Genomic DNA, 22055 nt, shown 5'->3' with positions numbered 1-22055 from the left:
TGAGATTAGTTCCTAAACCTGCCAAGTAGCCCATCTAAAAATTATAAAAAAGTTTCTCCATGATCATCTGTCCTTTTATCTTTCTGCCTTTCTCTCTCTTTCCTCCCAGCATTTCTTTTTCTAATGGGGGCCTATTTACAAAGTGCTCACCTTTTTTCGTTTTTATTAAATATCTCCCCATGTTTCAGCTCAAAGTCTTAACCTGGCCATGTCTTTCAGGGGTCAGATCATCAATCCCCTACCCACATTTTGAAAGAGAGTCTTTCCTATTGGAAAAATTCAAGTAAAAATAATACAATCTAAGAGCTCCACTCAACTGCACTTTCTAGGGTCTTCCAACCTAGAAGATAGTTGGCTTTTTGCTGTTATGGAACAACCATTTCACCTGCTGCATTCCTTCACATACCGTCCAGTGGAGACAGTAACCCACACTACCACAGCCCACCGGAAACTCAGAGCTCACAATGTGGCCAGCTCTCTCTTCCTACTTCTTTTCTTTTGTGTGTTTTTTTTTAAATAAGATATCATATTTATTGTTAGCTAGTTTAAACATCAATTCTGGATCTCTTTTCTTCAGATAGACACCCCAGTTATCCATACAGAAAATCTAAGATAGACCTTATTGTTCCAAAAAAATCCAAGTCCACCTTGATAGACAAAGATGTGTCAACCTTAAAATCATGTGAAAGTTTCTGTGATACATTCCAAAAGTAATGCCAAAAAAAAATGTAATTCCGTTAGTAATGGCAATATCACTAATTACTCATTCAAATTTGTAACTTTGGAAGGACCAATATTCATTTGATTGCAAAAGTTCTGGGGTGTGTGAAAACCACTGCTCACATGTTTTAGTCATCCTGATTCAGCACTGAGCAAAACTCTGTCCCTTGCATGCAGTAAATATTCAAATTGAGTGATGAATGTATACATAAATGTACTTGCTTACATATCTTCCTTGCATTAATTACTTAAATGTCTTTTAAACATGTGTTTTCCCTCTTTTTTCCTTAAACTGGGACATTCCCCTAGGGCAGGTACTATATACCTTCCTTCCAGGACCCCATCACAAAAAGTACCCAATAAGTACCAAATTATAAAAAGGTTCCTCCATGATTGTCTGTCCTTTTATCTTTCTGCCTTTCTCTCTCTAACAGCTAACATCTATTGAGAGTTATATACCAAATATGTAACATACTTTATTTCATTTAATCTTTATGATACCTTTATGAAGAAACTATTTTATCCCCATTTTACAAATAAGAAAATATGAAGGTTATGTAATAATATAACTGTGCATATGTATACACACACACACACGCACACACATACACACACACACACACACACACACACACACACACACACACCTGGCTCCCCTTCTGCCAAAGTTGCTTCAAAGCCTGACTCAAACCCAGGAAGGGTGGGTAGTCTGGGCAACCTAAAAGACTCCAGGGACAACAGTAAAACAAGTTCCTCATTCTCAAGTTTTCTGAAATTTAGGTTGAGCTAATCATGACCAGGTGCTATGAGTCAGTGAAGGAAGGGGAGGGGAGAGAAAAACAAGCAGACAAAAACAAGAAAGCAGCCCTGAGGATAAACACAGAGGAGGTGCTTAAAAATGTTCAGACGGCCACAGATTAGAGTGCACATAGATAGAACGGTGAGACAAAACAGGTGATCTAGGGCCCACTGTCCAAGTAGTGTATGTACACAAGGCAGGGAGAAGGGAAGTAAATTAGAACGTTAAGTCATCTCTCAGAACTCTACAAATGACAGCACAGATTTTGTTGAAGTGCAGCTGTTCAAATAAGTATTTTTAGATACCTCTATCTAATCCTGCAGGAGTAAAGACTTAAGGGACTACACTAAGAAAATATTCCTACCATAAACTCAAGTCCACTGAAGCTCTAGCTCTACTTGAGAGAAAGGGTCTAGAGAACTTGAGAATTGATGAGAAGAAAAAGGTAGGTAGAGGGAAAGGCACAGAGGGATGGCAAAGGGGAAATTCCTACAGAGAGAGGACTGAACCTACCTGCTCACTCAAGTTTCGCTGCTCAGCACAGATCTCCAGGACACAGTTACTGGTCTGCTTGGCCAACTCTTCCAGGAAGGAGTTGCAGTGATGAAGGCCATGGTTCTTCAGGTGGGGGTACTTGGGGAAAGAGGAACCCCAGAAAAAAATATCATCACCAGGAGAGTCACTTCTTCCTCATAATACTGCTCTGCTCCTCTGGCCAGAGCTACCTACTCCTTCTACAGAAAAGGAATCTGAAACCCAAGAGAGAACGTAGTCTACATAAAGCTGAGACACTCATATCACATGCCTATGTTTGTGCCCTTCTTGGGACCAAAATCAACCCCTGGAATTGTGTTTTGAGGGAATAAGAATGAGATGTGATTGGAGAGATGACAGGGTTTGGAGTTCAGGGTACCCACCTCCTCTGGGCACATCTCATGAGTGCAGTGAACAAAATGAGCACAAATTAGGGGGAAGGCAATGGCATAACGCAACATGGTAGGTTCCTCCAGGGTCATAGCAAACATCTTTTCAAAGGTACGGAGATGAAAGCTGCAGAAAAAAAGGAAGGTGACTTAAATCAAGGTTTAGGTCACTTTGAAGTGGAGACAGTATTCATTCTTTCAACAAATATCTGTTGATATTCATCACTCCCTTTTTAATTTTCCTACCCTTAAGGTAGACAGGAACTCAAGAAACAACCCTTTCAGACTCTTATACTGGACTCAAGAGCAGTTTAGTGCTAATTTTCTTCCCTTTCTTTGTACAAAATTTGCTATTTCTCGCTCAGAACCTCTGCATAATTTGGGCCATTGCCCCTAATTTAGAAGTCTTTCAGTATTACTGATTCACATTACTCCCAAATTGGACACTCAGGCTCCAAAAAACTTAACTCTCATTAATTCCATGAGACTGATCTTTCCTCAACCTACATTCTCTGAATACCATACACACTTTTTACACTTTCTTACATTTGCAAATATTATGATGTCCCTTTCACACATGGGTGTTATATCTCTCCATCTATATTCAATGCAGAGAGAAGAGACAACATACTGTATTGTTTGATCAGCTCAATGGGTAAAATTATGTACAAGGGTGGTCACTTAATAAATGATACTAAGAAATACAAACTAGTGTTTATTCTCCAAATGCCTTATTCTCCAGCCCTTTTATTTTCAGTTCTCCCCACTAAACGCCCAAGTTTTGCATGTCTCTACTAAATCACAATAACCTAAGAATAAAAGAAAAAGGAAGGCTGTGTAAAGTCCAAATGGTTTTCCTAAAGAAAGCCAGAACAAAAGGGAATTAGCTTTACATTCCTATTACTTAGTAGAAGCTGGAATGAGCAAGCTGAGGAGTTTGAGCATCTGCATTTAAAGAAATCTCAAAGAAAACAAGACTTTCCCATCTGTCTAGGGCAATTATAGAAGCCATACAAGAGATCAGGTGAACTAACAAAGAGCTCTGAATCAGGACATACCAGAAAGTAGACAAGTCAGATGTTTCCACCAGCATTTTCTCTACTGAATCCAGCATTCGGGAGTGAAAAACAATAAGGTTCATCACCTTGGCTAAATCAGGGTTCTCATGCAAGTGCAGGGGAGCCTTAGCCACACTGGTGTATGCCTATGGTGGGAGTTGGGAAAGGGGTGGAGATAAACAAGATAAAAGAAAGGGGGAAAAAACAGCCTTGGAGCTACAGTTTGGCTGTGGTTTTTCCTGTCCAATTAACAGTTTTCAATGTTGAATCACTCCATATAGCAGATCTTAGAAGATAAAAAGAGAAGGGATTATGGGGGAGGGAGAACCTGAGAATGGGGGATCGTTAACAGGAACAGATTTACCTGTAGGCGAAACCAGTCCAGTCTCAATCCAGAGAATTCAAATTTTTCTCCATTATCAACTGCAAGAAAAATAAAAGAAGCTCAAAATGAAATAATAAAGCAGCACTCTACATCCAACTATATTGAATGCTCTTTGAAGTCATCTTGTCCCATTCCCTGGCTCAAGAGATCAGTATTTCTAGAGGGGGGGGGAAAGATGTTCACCCTCACATATATCCTGCCTCCTCCACTTCCCTTCAGTTACCTTGTTTGAGATTCAGAGAAGAGAGAGTACTGACGAATGAGGACATGATAATGGACTCCTCCTCAGGACACACCGACAGGTTCTAAGAGAGAAGTTGGAGTTACCATCAAATGCACAGAGGTTTTACGAGGATAGAAATGAGGACCACAGGGTTCAGTCAGTGTATGAAGGTAGAAAGAATTATTAAGTACCACAAACAGAAAGAACCAAGCAAAAGATGGCAGAAACCTCCTGGGTTCCCTGCCATGCTAACACCTAATTTCTCTTTATTTTTCTCTCCTATTTCTGTGTAGCTTCACCTTAGGGGCAGTAGGGGGAGAGGGAAGACTGCTGAGATTATTAGTCTTTCTTTTTTCTTTTAACAAATGTAGAGGGGGAAATCTCGATTTTTGAGATTTAGCCAGGGTGTTCCCCAGGGGAAATGACTAGGGATCACCCTGAAATTTCCAAAGTATAATCAGTTAAACATACTTGAATGATGTCACTGAGCACAAGAGCATCAAATCTGGCCAGATACTGGAGGTGGTATTGCTGTAGCACTTTGCTGTGTCTTCGGACCAGTGCCCTAATCTCCTCCAACAAGAAAAGCAGTTCTGCAATGCTCCTACAAAGTCAATGATGAGAACAGAGAGATGTATGAGACTAGAAATATGAACTGAGAAAAGACAGTGATAACAGGGCAGAAACAGAAGTCTCCTAAGGTCATTTGATGCCTCCCTGTCCCTTTTCCCAGTCCATTTAAGGTCAAGATTTTTAACCATGTCAAGTACTAACGAGTCAGTGTAGTCCTCAGGTGTCTTTGTCTTGGTGACATTTTCCGTGTGGCGAACCAGCCAAGTGACCTCATCACGAATGAAGGACAGGGCCATGAAAATATAAAGGGCCTAAGGAGAGGACAGGGACTATGAGAATTTCCAACTTTAAAAATGGATTTCAAAGCATGGAGAAAACTATCATAATATGTATAAGGATACAATTGTGTAGCCACATCAACAATAGTGCCCAATAAACACAGAGACCCACAAAAAACTATGTGGCACAGAATCAGACATGTACATATATAATAAAAGTGTAATAGCCTAATTAGACAAACAGCCGAACGACCTTCCGGAAGTCATTCTGGACATCATTCCAGACGTCGTTCCAGACAAAGCTGCTGCGGCAGGGGCCGAGGCAGGGGTGGTTAGAGGCAATCAGGCAGGCAGGCAGAGTGGTTAGGGGCAATCAGGCAGGCAGGCAGGCAAGTGATTAGGGGCAATCAGGCAGGTAGGCAAGTAGTTAGGGGCGATCAGGCAGGCAGGCAGGCAGAGTGGTTAGGGTGGATCAGGAAGTCAGGCAGGCAAGCAGTTAGGATCCACCGGTCCCAGATTGTGAGAGGGATGTCCAACTGCCGGTTTAGGCCTGATTCCGGGCCTAAACCAGCAGTTGGACATCCCCCAAAGGGGTCCCGGATTGCAAGAGCATGCAGGCCAGGCTGAGGGACACCCCTTCCATGCATGAATTTCATGCACCAGTCTCTAGTGTACATATACTGACATTAGCTCACAGTCAATCCTCTTTCCTCCCTATCAAATTAAATTTTAGAAAATTTATTAGACATTATGTGATTTTTGAAAAGCAAGCTCTATCTTCAATTAGTTCATACTCAAATAGAGGATAAGTACACAAATACTAAAATAAATGATGTACTATGATAGTGCTCAAAAAAGAGATACAAGAAGTCTGGGGTACTTCAAGAAGATTCGATGGAATTAGCATATACAAATATAAATAGATATCAGAAGACTTAGAAATGCAAAAATTCCTGAATGCAAAGTCACTTCCCACATAGCGACTTTATCATCATTTCCCTCCCAACATTTCTTTCTCTTACCTTGGGACCCAGTAGTCCTGGTTCATCAATTAACACAGTCTCTAGCTCCTTCACTGCCATCCGCAGAAATTGGCGTCGTTGACAGTGAAACTGGCCACTGGGAAACAAAAGTGGACATGAGAACATGGCCTCTCCCACCCTTAAAAACTCTCCAAAGGCAGAGGAAGGCTCAATGTTACAGTTAGACTTTGTAAGAAAACACAAGAATCTGAGAGTAGCAGCAAGTTCTTGGGTTGAGGCAATAAGACTGTTCAGAAACTGGGGGTAAGAACAAAGACTAGAAGAGATTCCTATTCCATCCCCTCTTGAAGAATCCACCAGCCACCTTTACCTGTTCACAATTACATGTTCCTTGCTTTCCTTTATGTCTGCCACTCGCTTGCCATACCTGAGGATTGACACAAGCACAGAAGGGTTGACCATACCACTGGTCAGAGGCCTTGTCCCACCTTTCCAGTCCTCCCCAGAGATGCCAAACTACAGCCTGGGGTGCATGGGCAGCCCTTACTGTCAGAATCTTTCCAAACCCTATTTTAACCCTGGCCCATCTATATATATAAAGCCTAAGCGACCGGAACGACTGGTCGCTATGACGCTCACTGACCACCAGGGGGCTAACACTTAACACAGGAGCTTCCCCCTGGTGATCAGTGCACTCCCACAGCCAACCTCCCCCGGCCAGCCAACCTCCCGTGGTTTCTCTCCCTGGCTGGCAGGCCCCGATGGTCTGATTGGGGCCGGCCCCTGGGCTGGGACAGGGAATTGGGAGTGGGTGGCAGCGGACATGGCCCCTTTCCCAGGAGGGCCAAGGGCTGGCTCCCTCCTTGGGGCCAGCAGCCAACCTCCTGTGCTCTGTCTCTTCCCCCTGCCAGCAGGCCCCGATCGGCCCGCCACCCGCCCGTCACGGTGGTGGCGTGGTGGCAAGGGAAGGAGGAGGGGAGAGGCAGGGAACTGTGCGGTGGTGGGGCGCCGACAATGGTGGCATCAGTGTCTGTTCCTTCCGCACCCAACCTGGCAACCATCGCCTCCTCTCCAGCCCAGCCCTGATTGCCGGCCAGGCCTAGGGAGCCCACTCATGCACAAATTTTGTGCACCAGGCCTCTAGTTAATTAATAAGAGATTTATAGGGCTTACAGACCATTCATTTCCCTTCATTATTTTGCAGATGAATAAAATAATACCTGGGGGCAGGGGGAATGACTTGCCCAAGATCAAATAAGGTTTTAATGACAGAGCTGGGAGTAGACTCCTTGTCCTATGCTCCTGCCTTGACACTTTCAAGACAAAGTACTCTTCCAGGTTTGAGGGAGATAAAAACAGCAGTACATAAATATGACACAGACCCTGCTCTCAAGTAAAACAGTTACTCTAGCTCTACCTTGGATCCCATTCCTACCCCAACCCTCACCTCTTAGAATTTAACTTTATCAGTTATCCCTTTGTCACTTAAATCTCTCCACTGGCTTATTCTCTTACCCCAACAAATAAGTTCAAAGCCTCCCTTATTCTAAAAAAACCCTCGCTTGACCATGACAATCTACTAAACTTTGGCTATTCTCCCATACCACCAAACTCATCCAAAGGGACATCTATGCTCTTTTTACTTCTTTACCTTTCACCCTTGAACCCCACAAACCTTTGACACTAAACAAATTGCTCTAAGGTCAGGGTGAACTCTGGAATCACCAAATTAAATGGTCTTTTCACCGTCCTCAGTCTGTATGTAATATTTTACTTTCCTCACAACATCTCTTTTTTTCTATGAGTGACCTGTGCTCCAAAATCCTACATTACATTAGGCTCTTTGCTCTCTATGTTCCTCATATCTGTCTTTTCTTGTCCTCTATCACTGTTGCCACCACATTAGTCGAACTTCATAACCTTTCATTTCCCTTCTCCAAACCACACCCTTATTGAATTTAGCACACAAAGAATTTAGAGCTGGAAAGTATCTTAATTAAATCAGGATTCAACTCCACTAGCAAATAATTATTTTACCCTCTACATAGTATGATGTAAAGAGACAGGATTAGCCCTAGCCGGTTTGGCACAGTGGATAGAGCATCGGCCTGCGGACTGAAGGGTCCCAGGTTCGATTCCGGCCAAGGGCATATGCCTGGGTTGTAGGCTCGATCCCCAATAGGGGGCGTGCAGGAGGCAGCTGATCAATGATTCTCTCTCATCATTGATGTTTCTATCTCTCTATCCCTCTCCCTTCCTCTCTGAAATCAATAAAAATATATATATATTAAAGAAAAAAAAGAGAGAGAGACAGGATTAAGAGTGGAAAAATCTAGAATTACTTCCTAATTCCACCTCTTAACTGAATGACATTTAGACTGTTTTCATTTTATCATTTATTTTAAAGGACATTAATACTTATACCTGTTTATAAGTATTGTGGAGATCAAATTATATCATTTATGCCAAAGGCTCCCTAAACTATAAACCTTATGTGTTAGTTCTTGTTCTTAGTGATGGGGAACTGAACATTCGTCAAACATCCTTTCTAATCCTCAGATTGGTATTCATTAGAAAGTTTTCTATATATATAGATTTATCTAGGTATATAGATATAGCTAGATCTATATATACAGACATAGATCCAAATTCACTTCCTATAACTTCATATTATTAATCTTAGATTTACTCTTTTAATTCTGGCAATTATTTCTTTTATGGTAATACTCAATTGTTGAGAGTATGAAGAATCAGTATTCAGATAGATTATAGATAACATATCTGTTTATATGGCAATTTATTAAGCTATTAAAATTTGAAATATAACTTTACCTCAGTTATTTCACTTCTGAGAATTTACCCTATAGAAATGTTCACAAGGATATACATCTAAGAATGTTCATTACAGCCTTGTCTATAAATATTTTTAAGAGTTGAAACATTTCAAATGTCCATCAATAGGGGGTTGGGTAAATAAATTGTTACAACAACAAAATGGAATACTATTTGACTATTAAAAATCCTACCTAATAATAGACAAATATGCAAATTGACCGTACCTTTGCTATGCCCACGATTGGCCAGGAGGCGCGGAGGGGCGGGACTCGGGGTGGCCGGGGTGGCCTATTGGGCCGGCGAGACGCTGAGCTCACGTCACCAGCGGCGGCGCGAGCTCAGCGTCTGCGCCATGGCTGTGTTGCGGCACAGAAGGGGCCTCTGGGGCAGCAAGCCCACGTCCCGCGGCAGACCATCAAAAGAGGGGGAGCTGGGTGCCTGTCCTCTGGTGCACCAGAGGACAGGCACCCAGCTCCCCCGTGATCAAAAGCGAAAGCAGGGGAGCTGGGTGCCTGTCCGCTCCCGCACCAGGCTTTTCAGAAGCCTCCGCCACGCAGGAGGCTTCTGAAAGGCCTGGTGCACCAGCGGACAGGCACCCAGCTCCCCCGCAATCAAAAGCGAAAGTAGGGGAGCTGGGTGCCTGTCCGCTCCCGCACCAGGCTTTTCAGAAGCCTCCGCCACGCAGGAGGCTTCTGAAAGGCCTGGTGCACCAGAGGACAGGCACCCAGCTCCCCCGTGATCGAAAGCGGGGAGCTGTGTGTCCGCTCTGGCACCAGCGGACCCCCTGCCATCAAAAGCGGGGAGCAGGCTGCTAGCAGTGTCCGCGGAGCGTGCTAGGCTTTGTGGGGCAGTGGATATGGCCTGGATGGCAGGTTAGGCCTAGGGGACCCTACACGTGCATGATTTAATCATGCACTGGGCCTCTAGTAATAAGATAAGTCTCTATAGATTGATATGCCAAGATATCCAAAATACACTAAGTGGGGGGAAAAGCAAACTGTAGAGCATAATGTGGAGTGTGGATCCATTGCTTTTTAAAATTTCTTACATAGGTTGAAAGTACATACACACCTTTACATGTTTATCTATATACTAGTAGCCCTATGCACAAATCCATGCCCCAGTAGCTCTCTGCCGCCCTACTGTAGCTCTCCGCCCACTGCCCCCGCCCTCTCACCCATCCCCCCCCCCATAGCTTGCTGCCCTGCCCCCTCCTATAGCTTTTTGCTGCGCCCTTGTAGTTCGCTGCCCCACCCTCCTGCAGATCCATGATCTGGTCGTTAGGCAGTTGGTCGTTAAGCCTCAAGGCATAACGGATAATTAGCATATTCTTCTCTTATTATATAGGATATAAAAGCCTAATATGCAAATTGTCCCCTTGGGAGTTCGACTGGGAGACCCGGAGTTCGATTGCTTGCTATGACATGTGCTGACCACCAGGGGGGCAGTGAAGAATGAAGGAAGGCCCCGGCTGGCAGCTGGAAAGCCCCAATCGGCCCTGATCACCCACCAGGCCTAGGGACCCTACCCATGCATGAATTTCGTGCACTGGACCTCTAGTTTAGATATAAACACAAGCATCTGGAGGACATACACCAAACTATTTGGGGAGATGAAATTGTAGCCAACTTCTATTTTGTAATCTTTACATTTCTGGATGTTCATTTTGCAACTATAATGTATAATGAAGGTATTTTACCCCTCCCCTAATCCCACACCTCCTCCTCATTATAGCTCTCCCTTCACAGTGAAACTTCTTGGAAGTTACTTATTAAATTCCTTATCTCTCATTTGCTCCTATACCTGCTGTAACCCAGTTTTGAACCTCACCATTCAACTGAATTTGTCCATAAGAAGAATGCTAAGACCATCTTTATATATAGCCAAATCCAATAAACATTTTTCAGTCCTCACTTTATTTGACTTCTCAACATCATCTAACATAGATAACCAGTCCTTCTGTCTTGTAATGTCTTCTCTTGACTTCTGCTTTCCCTCTTCTTCTCAACATCACACTGATTTCTCTGCCTCCACTGGCCCTTAAATATCAATATCCCCAGAGTTCTGTCCAAATCCCTTCTCACTCTACATGTTCTCCTTGAGTAATCTCACCTACTCCTATGGCTTTGAACACCATTTTACCAATCTTTATCTGAATCCAGATCTCACTCCTAAATTCCAGAGCCACAAAGTAAATGGTCTAACACGCATCTATGTTCAGTGTCCTATAGATGCTTCAAATTCAACCTGCTCAAAACTGAATTCACAATCTTTCCCCCACAAACTTGCTTTTATTCACATATTCTTTATCTTAAGGAATATCAAGTATCTATACCAGAAATCCTGACTTCGTCCTCAAATTCTACTAATTTACTTAATTAATCTCTGCTTCTACTTTTGCCCTCTAGTTTTCTTCCCTGCAGCCAGAGTGATTTCTTCTAAAATACAAATATGGTCATGTCACTCCCCTGTGAAAGTTTGAAATCATTCAATGACTCCCTATCCTTTTTAGGACAGGTTCAAAATCTGTGACAGGACATACAAAGCCAGAAATAATCACCTTTCTCTCCCTCTCTCTCTCTCTCTCTCTCTCTCTCTCTCTCTCTCTCAATCCTCACCTGAGGATATGTTTTCATTGATTTTGTGAGAGAGAGAGAGCAGAAGGGAGAGAGAAACATCGATATGAGAGAGAAATATCAATCAGTTGCCCCCCATAGGCACCCCAACTGGGAATCAAACCATAAACTAGGTATGTGCCCTGACCAGGAATCGAACCTGCAACCTTTTGGTGTATGGGATGATGCTCCAACCAACCGAGCCACCCGGCCAGGGCTAAATCAGTCTCTTGACATCCATACCTTTGTAATCCAGCTGCTCATGCACTGAACTACTTGTATTTCTTAGAACTTGACATGCTCCCTCTTGCCTCAAAATCTTGATAGTTTCCCTGCCTAGAATATCTTTCTCTGCCTGGAGCAACTCCCTGCCTTTACACACACACACACACACACACACACACACACACACCACTTCACCTGTTTAACTCTTCAGGTCTATCTGTCTCCAGGTTTTTCTGGATCCTCCAAAGCCAGTTTAGGTGTCCTTCTAAATGCTTCTACTGTACTTTGTGTTCGTACATCATAATCCCTTACTATATCATAACAATTTGTCTATTTTTCACCAATTTGTAATCTCCTTAAGAGCAGAGATTCTGTCTTTTTTTATTTAATAAGCACATATATAGCACTTAAAATGTACCAGGCAATTTTCTATGTGCTTTATAAGTACCAATTATTTCATTCCTCATAACAACCCTATGAGGTAGGTCACAAGGAAGTACTATTATTATTCCCATTTTATAGATGAGGACATTGAGGTATGGCAAGGAGAAGTTAAGTAACTTGCCCAAGATCACAAAGCCAGTAAGTTGTAGAGCTAAAATTCAAACCCAGGCAGCCTATTTCCAGGGTCCATCTTCTTAACCTCTATGCTATCTTAGTAATTAATGTATCCCTAAAATCCACTGAAGTGACTAGTAAATAGTAGGTATTCAATAAGTATTTTTTCAATAATTAGAATTAATCCTTACCACCCATACTCAGGACACTCGTAGAGACTGAAAAGCATGTGAGCAGGGGCTAAAAGTCCCAAAAGAAGAGTTTGGTTCTCATGTCTCACCCTTTAAAACTGCTAAACAGGTCCTCGGTGACCTTGTGCACCTGTAGCACTTCGTCCCGGATGAGGGTGATGTACAGGGAGCCCTGGAGACACAGCTTCCACAGCTGCTGGCACTGGCTATTGGAGTTGAGGCACCCATGACAAAGAAGAAACCCAACTGCAGGTGGGTAAAACAGTGCAGAGGAAGATTTCAGAGCGTGCTATCCATGTAACATGCTGCTATGTCTCCTCCCACCTAATCCCACAAAATTTACTGATAATCCAGCGCTCCATCACTTCCACAGACAGGTATTCACAGGCCATCTGCGGGAAGAGAAGCAGAGGTAGTCAAGCAGTTATTTAACTTGGTCTTCCCCTAAGGACTAATGCAGTTAAGCTAAAATGTGAGTACCAAAACCAACTTTTATTTCACCAGATTGGATTACAGCACTCTGATAAACCAATAGCTAGGAAACCTGGCAAGAACTTACTGTGTCTGAATTAGCAGGGTTAATCATGGGAGTGAAGTAAGCGGGGAAAATATAGTTGAGAAAAAGAAAAGGAGCTTGGGATAGAAGTCAGGACAAACAAAAAGTTTAACAGTTCAAATATTTTTAATAACAGGAGAGCAAGACTCAAAATCTTCTCATGATTTCTCCCTCCTTTGGATTCTTTTACCATGTAAAGTATAAATCATTCATTTGGTACTTCTCATTCATCTTGTGCAATAAGTTGTATTTTTATGACTACTTGTCATATCTTTCCTACTAGACAATAAGTTCTTTGAAGCAAGGACATTAGGTCCACAGTAGTCGAATAAAAACATTTGTTAAATAATTTATGCCTATGCTCAAGTTCCTACTGGGTTGAATAGGTGCCTAATGACTCAGTTTCACCCATCTATTCAATCATTCATTCTGTGAATATTTACTAAGTTCCTTCTATGGGCAGGCGCACACTAATCCTGTTCCAAACAAATGATCCAACCCAATCACGATTTTTTTTTAAGCTACAAGAGGTGATCAACTTTGAGGATGTCCTAGAAGAGGGCTAAAGTACTCTCAGGGCTGATATTTCCTGAAAGAAACACCCTCTACAGAGATGGCCTTGGCAGAGAGAACGCCTCCACTGACAAGAGGAAAGGAGAACTTACTGTGTCTGAAGTAGCAGGGTTAATCATGGTAGGGGGGCTGCTGATGAGACTTAGAAGCTGGGCACTGCGCCACTGCTCAGCTCCCTGGTTCCTTCTAACGAAGAGGAAGTGCAAAGAGAGGAGGGCACCACTCACAGCCTGTGGGGAAAAACAAATGAATCCTTAATGTCAACAATGGGGAAAATATACTTCTGCCTGAGGAATTCTCTACTCTCTCGGGAACTTGCCTTTGTGTGAGGCCCAAACTCCTCTGTCAGCTTCTTCAGAGGGTGATCATACTCCAAGACCATCTGACTTAGACGGGGGAAGCTGGGATCACTGAAAGAAAACCAAGGAATGAGGAGTTTCAGGCCTCCCTTAACCATGACATAAACTCTCATGTTTGCTATAGGATAAAGACACATGCATAGGCTGGCTGGCATTCTCCACCACCTCCAAAGAAATACATACTAAAAACTTTGAATTACATATATGGAAAATCCACTCCAGGCTCAGCTATATTAAGCTATGATTAGGTATAACTACATATTTTTGAGCAGGTCCATGAAAATGTCTTCCATATAAGCACCCAAAATAGGGTTGGAGACATGATAAATACTCTATAAATTTATGTCAATTAGTTGTAAATCAAGTAATATATCTGGACCTAAATTTGTAACAACCCAAAAGGATACAGACACATTCAGCATATGCCTAGGTATTCATGTAGACACATGGAAACACACACCATGCATAGAACAATGTGCCACAGGCTACTCTGATCCCTCTGGTCTTCATTTTTCAGCCTTTAAGTACTTTTATTTGTACTAACGGAGGAGCACAGAATTACAGATATTCCAAAATCCATTTCTATTTTGCTTCAAATGTAATATCATACAGTGCTTACTTCTAATGGCTTTACCTTGCTAATATTATTCCAATCAATACTACAAAAAAAATTTTCTTTGACTTTTACAATAGCCTGAAGAGCAGAAGGGAAGCCAGCCCAGGATTAAAAATTGATCAGAGCCTGGCCTTCGTGGCTAAGTGGTTGACCAATTGACTTATGAATCCAGGAGGTCATGGTTCAATTCCTGGTCAGGGCACATGCTCAGGTTGCAGGCTCAATCCCCAGTGTAGGGCGTGCAGGAGGCAGCCAATCAATGATTCTTTCTCATTATTGATATTTCTATCTCTCTCCCTCTCTCTTCCTTTCTGAAATCAATGAAAATATATATAAAAAAGAATTCTTTTTTTAAAAAAAATTTTAACAATCAGAAACAATGAAAACTGGTTAACCCACTACCAGATTTTTAAGAATTAACTACATGTAAAAGTGCACTTGTTGGTATGTGCACTTATAAGTATTCTAAGTTGCCTGATTTTACCTGGGTCATCACGTAGATTACAAGTTCTCATATGAGGAAGCATGGCATCATTTCCTTTGTGTCCACCCCCTACCTCATAGCACCATGTATGAGATTCTTCACCATCTATATCTCCTTAGCTCACCTATGCCCGTGCAGCATCTCATGGGCACAGTTGTACACACCAATTAGTAACCGTCGATCCTCAATCCGTGACAGAAGCAAAATAACTGAGGTGTAAGTCACAATCAAGTCCAGATAACTTCGAGTGAAGTCAAAGTTGAGAGTCTATAAGAAAGACACATAGGAAGAGCAAGGCCAATTTATCCCTACTACCCCAACTATTCCAGACAGTGCCAAATAAACTCTCAAAGGATCTATTTAGAAGGAGGAATTCACAGGACTAAAAATTCAAGAGAAAATTGGAATAAGTCAGGGGCCAAAAGTGAGATCAGGATACAAGAAGGCCAGGAAATAAGGTAAATTTAGAGGTTGGAGGAAGTGGAATAAGGACTTCCTCCAACCTCTAAATTACACTGTGTGTGTAATTTCTATATTAAATAAATCACATTGCTAATCTGCTTCACATGTAAACACATTTTAACTTCAGCACTTTTTAGGAAAGAACTATAGTCCTGGAATGAATAGCTATTCATTCATTACATAGTATACTATATATAGGGGTGGACAAAAGTAGGTGTATAGTTGTAATACAAATAAATAATACAATAATAAATAATAATACAAGAATAAACTCTGGCCCAGCCTGTGTGGCTCAGTGGTTAAGTGTCAACCTATGAATGAGGAGGTCATGGTTCAATTCCCAGTCGGGGAACATGCAGGCTCCATCCCCAGTGTGGGGCATGCAGGAGGCAGCCGGTCGATGTTTCTCTCTCACCATTGATGTTTCTATCTCTCTCTCCCACTCCCTTCCTCTCTGAAATCAATAAAAATATATATTTAAAAAAGAATAAACTTGCCCTAGTCGGTTTGGCTCAGTGGATAGAGTGTCGGCCTGTGGACTCAATGGTCCCAGGCTCGGTTCCAGTCAAGGGCATGTACCTTGGTTGCAGGCACATCCCTGGTGGGGGGTGTGCAGGAGGCAGCGGATTGATGTTTCTCTCTCATTGATGTTTTTGACTCTCTCTCCCTCTCCCTTCCTCTCTGTAAAAAATCAATAAAATATATTTTCTTAAAAAAAGAATAAACTCTGTGTTTCACATACTCACAACTATAAACCTATTTTTGCCCACTTTTGTATATACATTATTATATATTAGAGGCCCGGTGCATGAAAATTCATGCACTGGAGTGGGGGGGTCCCTCAGCCCAGCCTGCCCGCCTCACAGTCCGGGAGCCCTCAGGGGCGGGAGGCAACCCGGTGATCAGAGGAAGGCAACACCCCCATCACACCTTTGCTGCTGCCATTGCCAGCAGCATAAGCCTTGGCTGGCCCTGGTTACCTGAGCCTTGGGCAGCCCTGGGCGGCTGGGCAGCCACCATTCGAGGCTTGCCTGCACCTCAGGCCAGCCCTGGGCGGCTGGGGGGCTGAGGGGACTGGGGGACTCCGGAGGAAGGTGCATGGAGCAGCCAAACCTGCCTGGGGGCGGGCCTGGCCATGCCGCCCGCCTGTCGCCCACCTGTCGCCCCGGCGGGGCTGAGAGGACTGGGCACCGCCATCTTGTGGCTGTGGGCACTGCCATCTTTGAGGGTGGGGCAGTCAATTAGCATATTCCCTTCTTATTGGCTGTGGGCACCACCATCTTTGTGAGGGTGTGAGGGTCAATTAGCATATTCCCTCTTTATTAAATAGGATTATATATTATATATTATATAGTCCTGGAGGAATCGCTATTCCTCTACTCCCTCCCACTTCACACAGTCCCAAATGAGACATTTTCTGTGGATAAATGAGAATTGCACAGAATCTTACAATATCAAAATGGCACTGGCAGGCATCCATGGTGTTGAGAAGTTCATATACATGATCCTGAGGGTAGAATTGAAGATGAGAATGAGTAAAGAATAAAGAGAATATGACTTCTACTACCAGAATTTGAAGAGAAGGGTTCTCTCCCTTATAAGTCTTAGGAAACCACTGAGTAACATAAGAGAGGCATTGCTGAATAGAGGGAGTTCCTTCCCAGTAAGTTGTCAGTGGGCCCCTATAGGGCTTTACCCTGCCAAATGCCATATTTCCACAAGCACAAGTCACATATACTCTTCCTGATCTTATCATCCCAGTGCTTCCAGCATGCTTTCCACTACCTCTACCAATGTTTTCCTCCTTCTTAATCACTACTCTTAATTCCAAGATTAATAACCTCTGACCTGACCCTCCTTCAGATCTTAGTTTTTCATGTCCCCACTTCCCTCTTTATTATGTGATCTGATCAATGGCCTGAATTATCTCCCTAGGGTAGACACAGGTCATGAGGCAGAGTCCCATGTTATGGTACTATCTGAAGAAATACTATAGTATTGTCCCAGGTTGTGGGATCAATCCCCAGTGTGGGGCATGCAAGAGGCAGCTGATCGATGATTTTCTCTCATCATTGATGTTTCTAACTCTCTCCCTCTCTTGCTCTCTGAAATCAATAAAAATATTTTTAAAATGTGTATTTTAAGCATTTGAAACACATTATCAATTTGCCTTTCAAAAATATTGTACTAAATAATGTTTAGTTTGTTTACATTGACAAAAATAATACATGCTCATGGTTTAAAGTTCAAATAAAATATCATTCGTGTAGTATTGCTACGAAACACTGTTAACAATCAGATAAATCCAAATTGAGGGGTATTCTCAAAAATAACTAGTCTGGACTCTTCAAAAAGGTCAGTGTCAAGAAAGACCAAAAAAATATTTGGGACCTATTATAGTCTGGACTCTTCAAAAAGGTCATTGTCAAGAAAGACCAAAAAAATATTTGGGAACTAATCTTTATTCTAGATTAAAAACTGAAGAGACATGCCCTGAATGGGTGGCTCAGTTTTTTAGAGCATCAACCTATGCACCATTCCATGCACTGAAGGGTCGTGGGCTCAATTTCCAGTCAGGTCACATACCTAGGTTGCAGGTTCGATCCCCAGTTGGGGCACATGTGAGAGGCAACCTATTTATGTTTCTCACATCAATGTTTCTCTCTTACACTCTCTCATTCTCTCTCCCCCCTCCCCTCCTCTTTCTCTCTCTCTCTCTCTCTCTCTCTCTCTCTCTCTCTCTCTCTCTCTCTCTCGAATCAATGAAAAACATTTCCAGAGAGGATTAAAAGAAAATAAACTAAAGAGACATGACAACTAAAATCAATGTATGATCCCTAAACAACTAGAGGAATGTGAATATGGGCTATATATTAACTAATAATATTGTAGAAATTTTACACTTCCTGAGTATGATCATTGTATTTGGGTTATGTAAGAAAATATCTCATCCTTAGCAGCTGTATGCTAAAGTATTTAGGAGGGAAATGTCATGATGTCTGCAATTAACTCAATGATTCAGGAAAAAAAATTAAGATAAGCAAACATGGCAAAATACTAACAATTAGGAAATCCAGGAGAGGTATATTTGTAATAAAATATTGGGGAATAATACTTTAAAATTTTTAACTCAAATAATACAAAATGTAAAGTTTAATAAATTAGTTTTTTTTAGTTATAATGTATAATATTCCAAATCTTTCCTATGTATATACTAGCACTATGTGTAGTGTATAAGCTTAGTATCTTTTAAAATAAAAATATAATTGTATCATACACTATTCTGTAACTCATGCTCATTTAACAACTTAGATACCCTTCCATATTAGTACATCTTATTTTTTAAAGAAGTCGTATTAAGCAACATAAATGAACATTTATTAAAGAAGGAATAGCCTCAGAAAGACAATGCCCACCCTGGAACCTGAGTTAAAGGGAGCTCACCCGAAATTCCATGACATCCACAAATGACTGGTAGTAGTTGGTGAGGAATCTAATTATCTCAGTTTTTTCCCGATGTACTGGTCCTAAATGTTGCTGAGAGAAATACAAAACAAATTGTTTTTTAAAGTAAGAAGACAAGTGTTCAAAGTAACCCAAGAAGAATAGGGGTTATACCTAAAACATTCTTGAAGAGACTTGAAATACACTGACAAAGGAACTTGGGAAATTTCCAACTCTCTGAGGGTCTTTAAACAGAGGAGGTTTCCTACCTAGGAGGTAGGATAGTTGCATGTGATTCTGACTAAATATAGAGTGCTAAGTGAGAGGAAAATGCAAGGTCCTAGAGGTTTATCAAAGTCAAAAGAAGCAGAATGAGAAGATGCTACAGGTGAGATGATAAGGAATCTAGTGCTAACATTCATAAGGGATATCCCACCAGATGCATAATTCTAAGATAATTTGCAAGGAAATACTGAGTGGGAAACAGGAACAACAATAAAATATATGCACCCTGCTGAGTTAGTAGAGCTGTCTTCCTCTACAAAAAAAATGTGTTCTCATGAATTTTACGATGGAGAAAAGGGCAATGCTTTGTTCCAACTTACCCTGGGAACATTCTATCTTTCTCAGAATTCTCAAAACTACAATAACCTGAAGCCCTGTGATTGAGCCTAGGAAAACTAAGAGAAGATTATGCTATCTCCTGCCATCCAAGCATAGAGTTATTTCAGAGAAAGGAGAGAAGAAGGATCGCATTCTCACCGTGCTGTTTCGGACATCTATGTTGGGAAATTTCTTGTTGATGTACTTGAGAGATGATTCCATGGACTTTTCCAGTAAGAAAGGTGGCTTGGATTTGGGGTCTGAACAAGTCTGCACAGAAAAACCACACTGTAACTCAACTCTTTCTCCTGCCCCCCATAAACATACCTCTTCCTTCATCATTCATTCTCACAAAAATCTCTTCTTAGGGAAAGGGAATCTGGGGATTCATTATAAAAGCATGAGTAGGTCAGGAACAAGTTCAAGGACATTAAGCCAACTATCAGAAGAGCTAAATAACCTGGCATCTTGTCTTGCTGTGTAAAGTTTAATGTCTGCTTGGCCCCAGCACAAAGAGGAAGCTCTCCCCACCCTTCAGCTGAAGCCGGAAGTAGTGAGAAAAGCAGCTGCTCAGGAGTTAGACTTTGCGGGAGACTCAGTGTCACAATTATGTCCACTATATAAGTAAATCATCCCAAAGAGCTATTAAAGGAGACGTGGGGACAGAGAAACCATGTTCCTGGTGATTTGCTTTATTTTAAAAATGCACATAAGTTCCCTCCCCAGGTCCACTATTCTCTCTGCGAGAAACACCCCACTCCCACCCATCTTTATCTCTTTACTTCCCTTGCCACCAGCTTCTCTCGATGCCACAGTTCCTATCCTAAACACACAAATATACAACCACAGCATGAGCTGTCTCAGACTCTAAGTACCTCAGAAAGCAACTACTCTTTTCGTTTTAATGTAAATATCACAACAAATTTTTTTGTTTTTCCTCTTTGGGAAGTACTTCTTCAGATGTTTTTGCTGAGACCCAACTTTGGATATCTTCAGAGGCTGAGGGATCAGCAATAAACAATACAACCCAGAATTCTAGACCCCAGACTGTTACCCAAGTGACTCATAACACAATTATTTACCACACCACTCCTACCCCATACCCAGCAGAAAACAAACACTCCCATTGGGGTGAGAATCATACCTAGAAAGGGGAAGCCCTGAAAAAGGCCTCCCTGTCCACTTCGCCTATCTAATCCAAGTGACTGAAGGCCAGTGAAGCCAGTGGGAAAGATGAGAAAGTCTCACCACTGGACCTGCTGGCCTCAGGGTTCCCAGCCCTATTACCGCTAGAATAATTAGTGCTAATCCAGTTGCTCATGCTTACCTTCTTGATGTTATACATACGAATGAGAACCCCCTGACCACGATCATTCAGGATAGTGAGCTTTTCTGCTAATTTATGCTGGTAGGCAGAGGTCAAAGACATGGTGGCCACCGAGAGAGCGGAACATGGGACAGCAATGCCTGATCTCCCCAGACACTTTCAGCTTGGGTGGTGACACCCTCTGGGCGGAGGCACCCAGCCCTTTTCGTGTGCTGGTCTTCCTGTTGCCTCTACAATTGGCTCATGGGTAAAAGCCGTCAGTGCGGCTCACAGGCCCTCAGAACCCTCTTGTGCTTCCTCTTGCACATTCAGCAGGGGAGACTTCCTCTTTCTAGCTGTGCAGCTCAGGCTGTGAAATGGGCGGAGGCAGGGGAAAGAGACAGGCTTTCAAGGCTCTTCAGAGTCTGGCATCAACCTTTTCGGCCTTACTCCTCCGCTAGTGTCCTATATAAAGCTCTATATCAGATAAACAAATATTGACCACCCCACTCCCGTGCACCTTTATATTTCCTTTTTTTATATCCCCATCAAGAATGCCTATGTGATTCTCTCCTGAACCCTAGGCTCATCCATCCTTTATGGTCCAAATTAAGTCCCAACTCCTCTTAATTATCCCATCCAGCCCTGATCGGTTTGGCTCAGTGGATAGAGCGTCGGCCTGTGGACTGAAGGGTTCCAGGTTCGATTCCGGTCAAGGGCATGTACCTTGGTTGCTGGCACATCCCCAGTGGGGAATGTGTAGGGGGGAGCTGAATCAATGTTTCTCTCTCATCAATGTTTCTAACTCTCTCTCTCTCTCCCCCTCTCCATTCCTCTCTGTAAAAAAACAATAAAAATAAACTTTTTTAAAAATGGGGGAAAAATTATCCCATCCAATGTCAAATATTATATATATATAACATTGAATTTTTTGTTATATTTTTAAATGTATGTATTATCTCCCCCAATTACATCATAAGCTCTTTAACGATAAGCATTGTATCTTATACTTCTTTATACTCCTCAAAATGCCGTAATACAGTGATTCTCAAAATGTGGTCACACAAACATCACCTGGAAACTTATTAGATGTACACATTCTGAGGCTAAATCCACAACTCTGGGGTCGGGTCCAGTACTCTGGTATAACAAGTCCTCCAGGTGACCCCAGTGCACTCTCAAGTTTGAGAACACTGCTCTAATACAATGGCGGTATTTTTGGTGTGTGTTTTTTTGCTAATTCTCACTTGATTTTTAGAGAGTGGAAGGGAAGGCGAAAGACAGAG

The 22055-nt window shown here is 42.3% G+C and overlaps 1 protein-coding gene across 1 annotated transcript in view; it reads right to left on the bottom strand.

Moving 5' to 3' along the window:
- The window catches only part of NCKAP1L (NCK associated protein 1 like), a 43801-nt gene extending 22854 nt beyond the window's left edge, over positions 1–20947 (bottom strand). The window contains exons 1-18 of the mRNA XM_079775431.1: positions 20791–20947; positions 19623–19733; positions 18861–18953; positions 16867–16923; positions 15079–15221; positions 13815–13905; positions 13588–13725; positions 12710–12758; positions 12456–12612; positions 6313–6369; positions 5982–6078; positions 4883–4992; positions 4580–4712; positions 4109–4190; positions 3865–3923; positions 3501–3646; positions 2437–2569; positions 2033–2152 (exon numbers count right to left, since the gene is read on the bottom strand). Coding sequence (XP_079631557.1) covers positions 2033–2152; positions 2437–2569; positions 3501–3646; positions 3865–3923; positions 4109–4190; positions 4580–4712; positions 4883–4992; positions 5982–6078; positions 6313–6369; positions 12456–12612; positions 12710–12758; positions 13588–13725; positions 13815–13905; positions 15079–15221; positions 16867–16923; positions 18861–18953; positions 19623–19733; positions 20791–20892 — 1878 coding nt within the window. The 5' untranslated portion in view covers positions 20893–20947. The remainder of the gene's footprint in view (positions 1–2032; positions 2153–2436; positions 2570–3500; positions 3647–3864; positions 3924–4108; positions 4191–4579; positions 4713–4882; positions 4993–5981; positions 6079–6312; positions 6370–12455; positions 12613–12709; positions 12759–13587; positions 13726–13814; positions 13906–15078; positions 15222–16866; positions 16924–18860; positions 18954–19622; positions 19734–20790) is intronic.
- Positions 20948–22055: the final 1108 nt, after the last annotated feature.

This window comes from Cnephaeus nilssonii (assembly GCF_951640355.1).
Source record: "Cnephaeus nilssonii genome assembly, chromosome: 6".
In the NCBI taxonomy this organism is placed as follows: domain Eukaryota; kingdom Metazoa; phylum Chordata; class Mammalia; order Chiroptera; family Vespertilionidae; genus Cnephaeus; species Cnephaeus nilssonii.
Note: the sequence above shows the minus strand (reverse complement) of the source record. Positions and strands in the feature narration are given on the sequence as shown.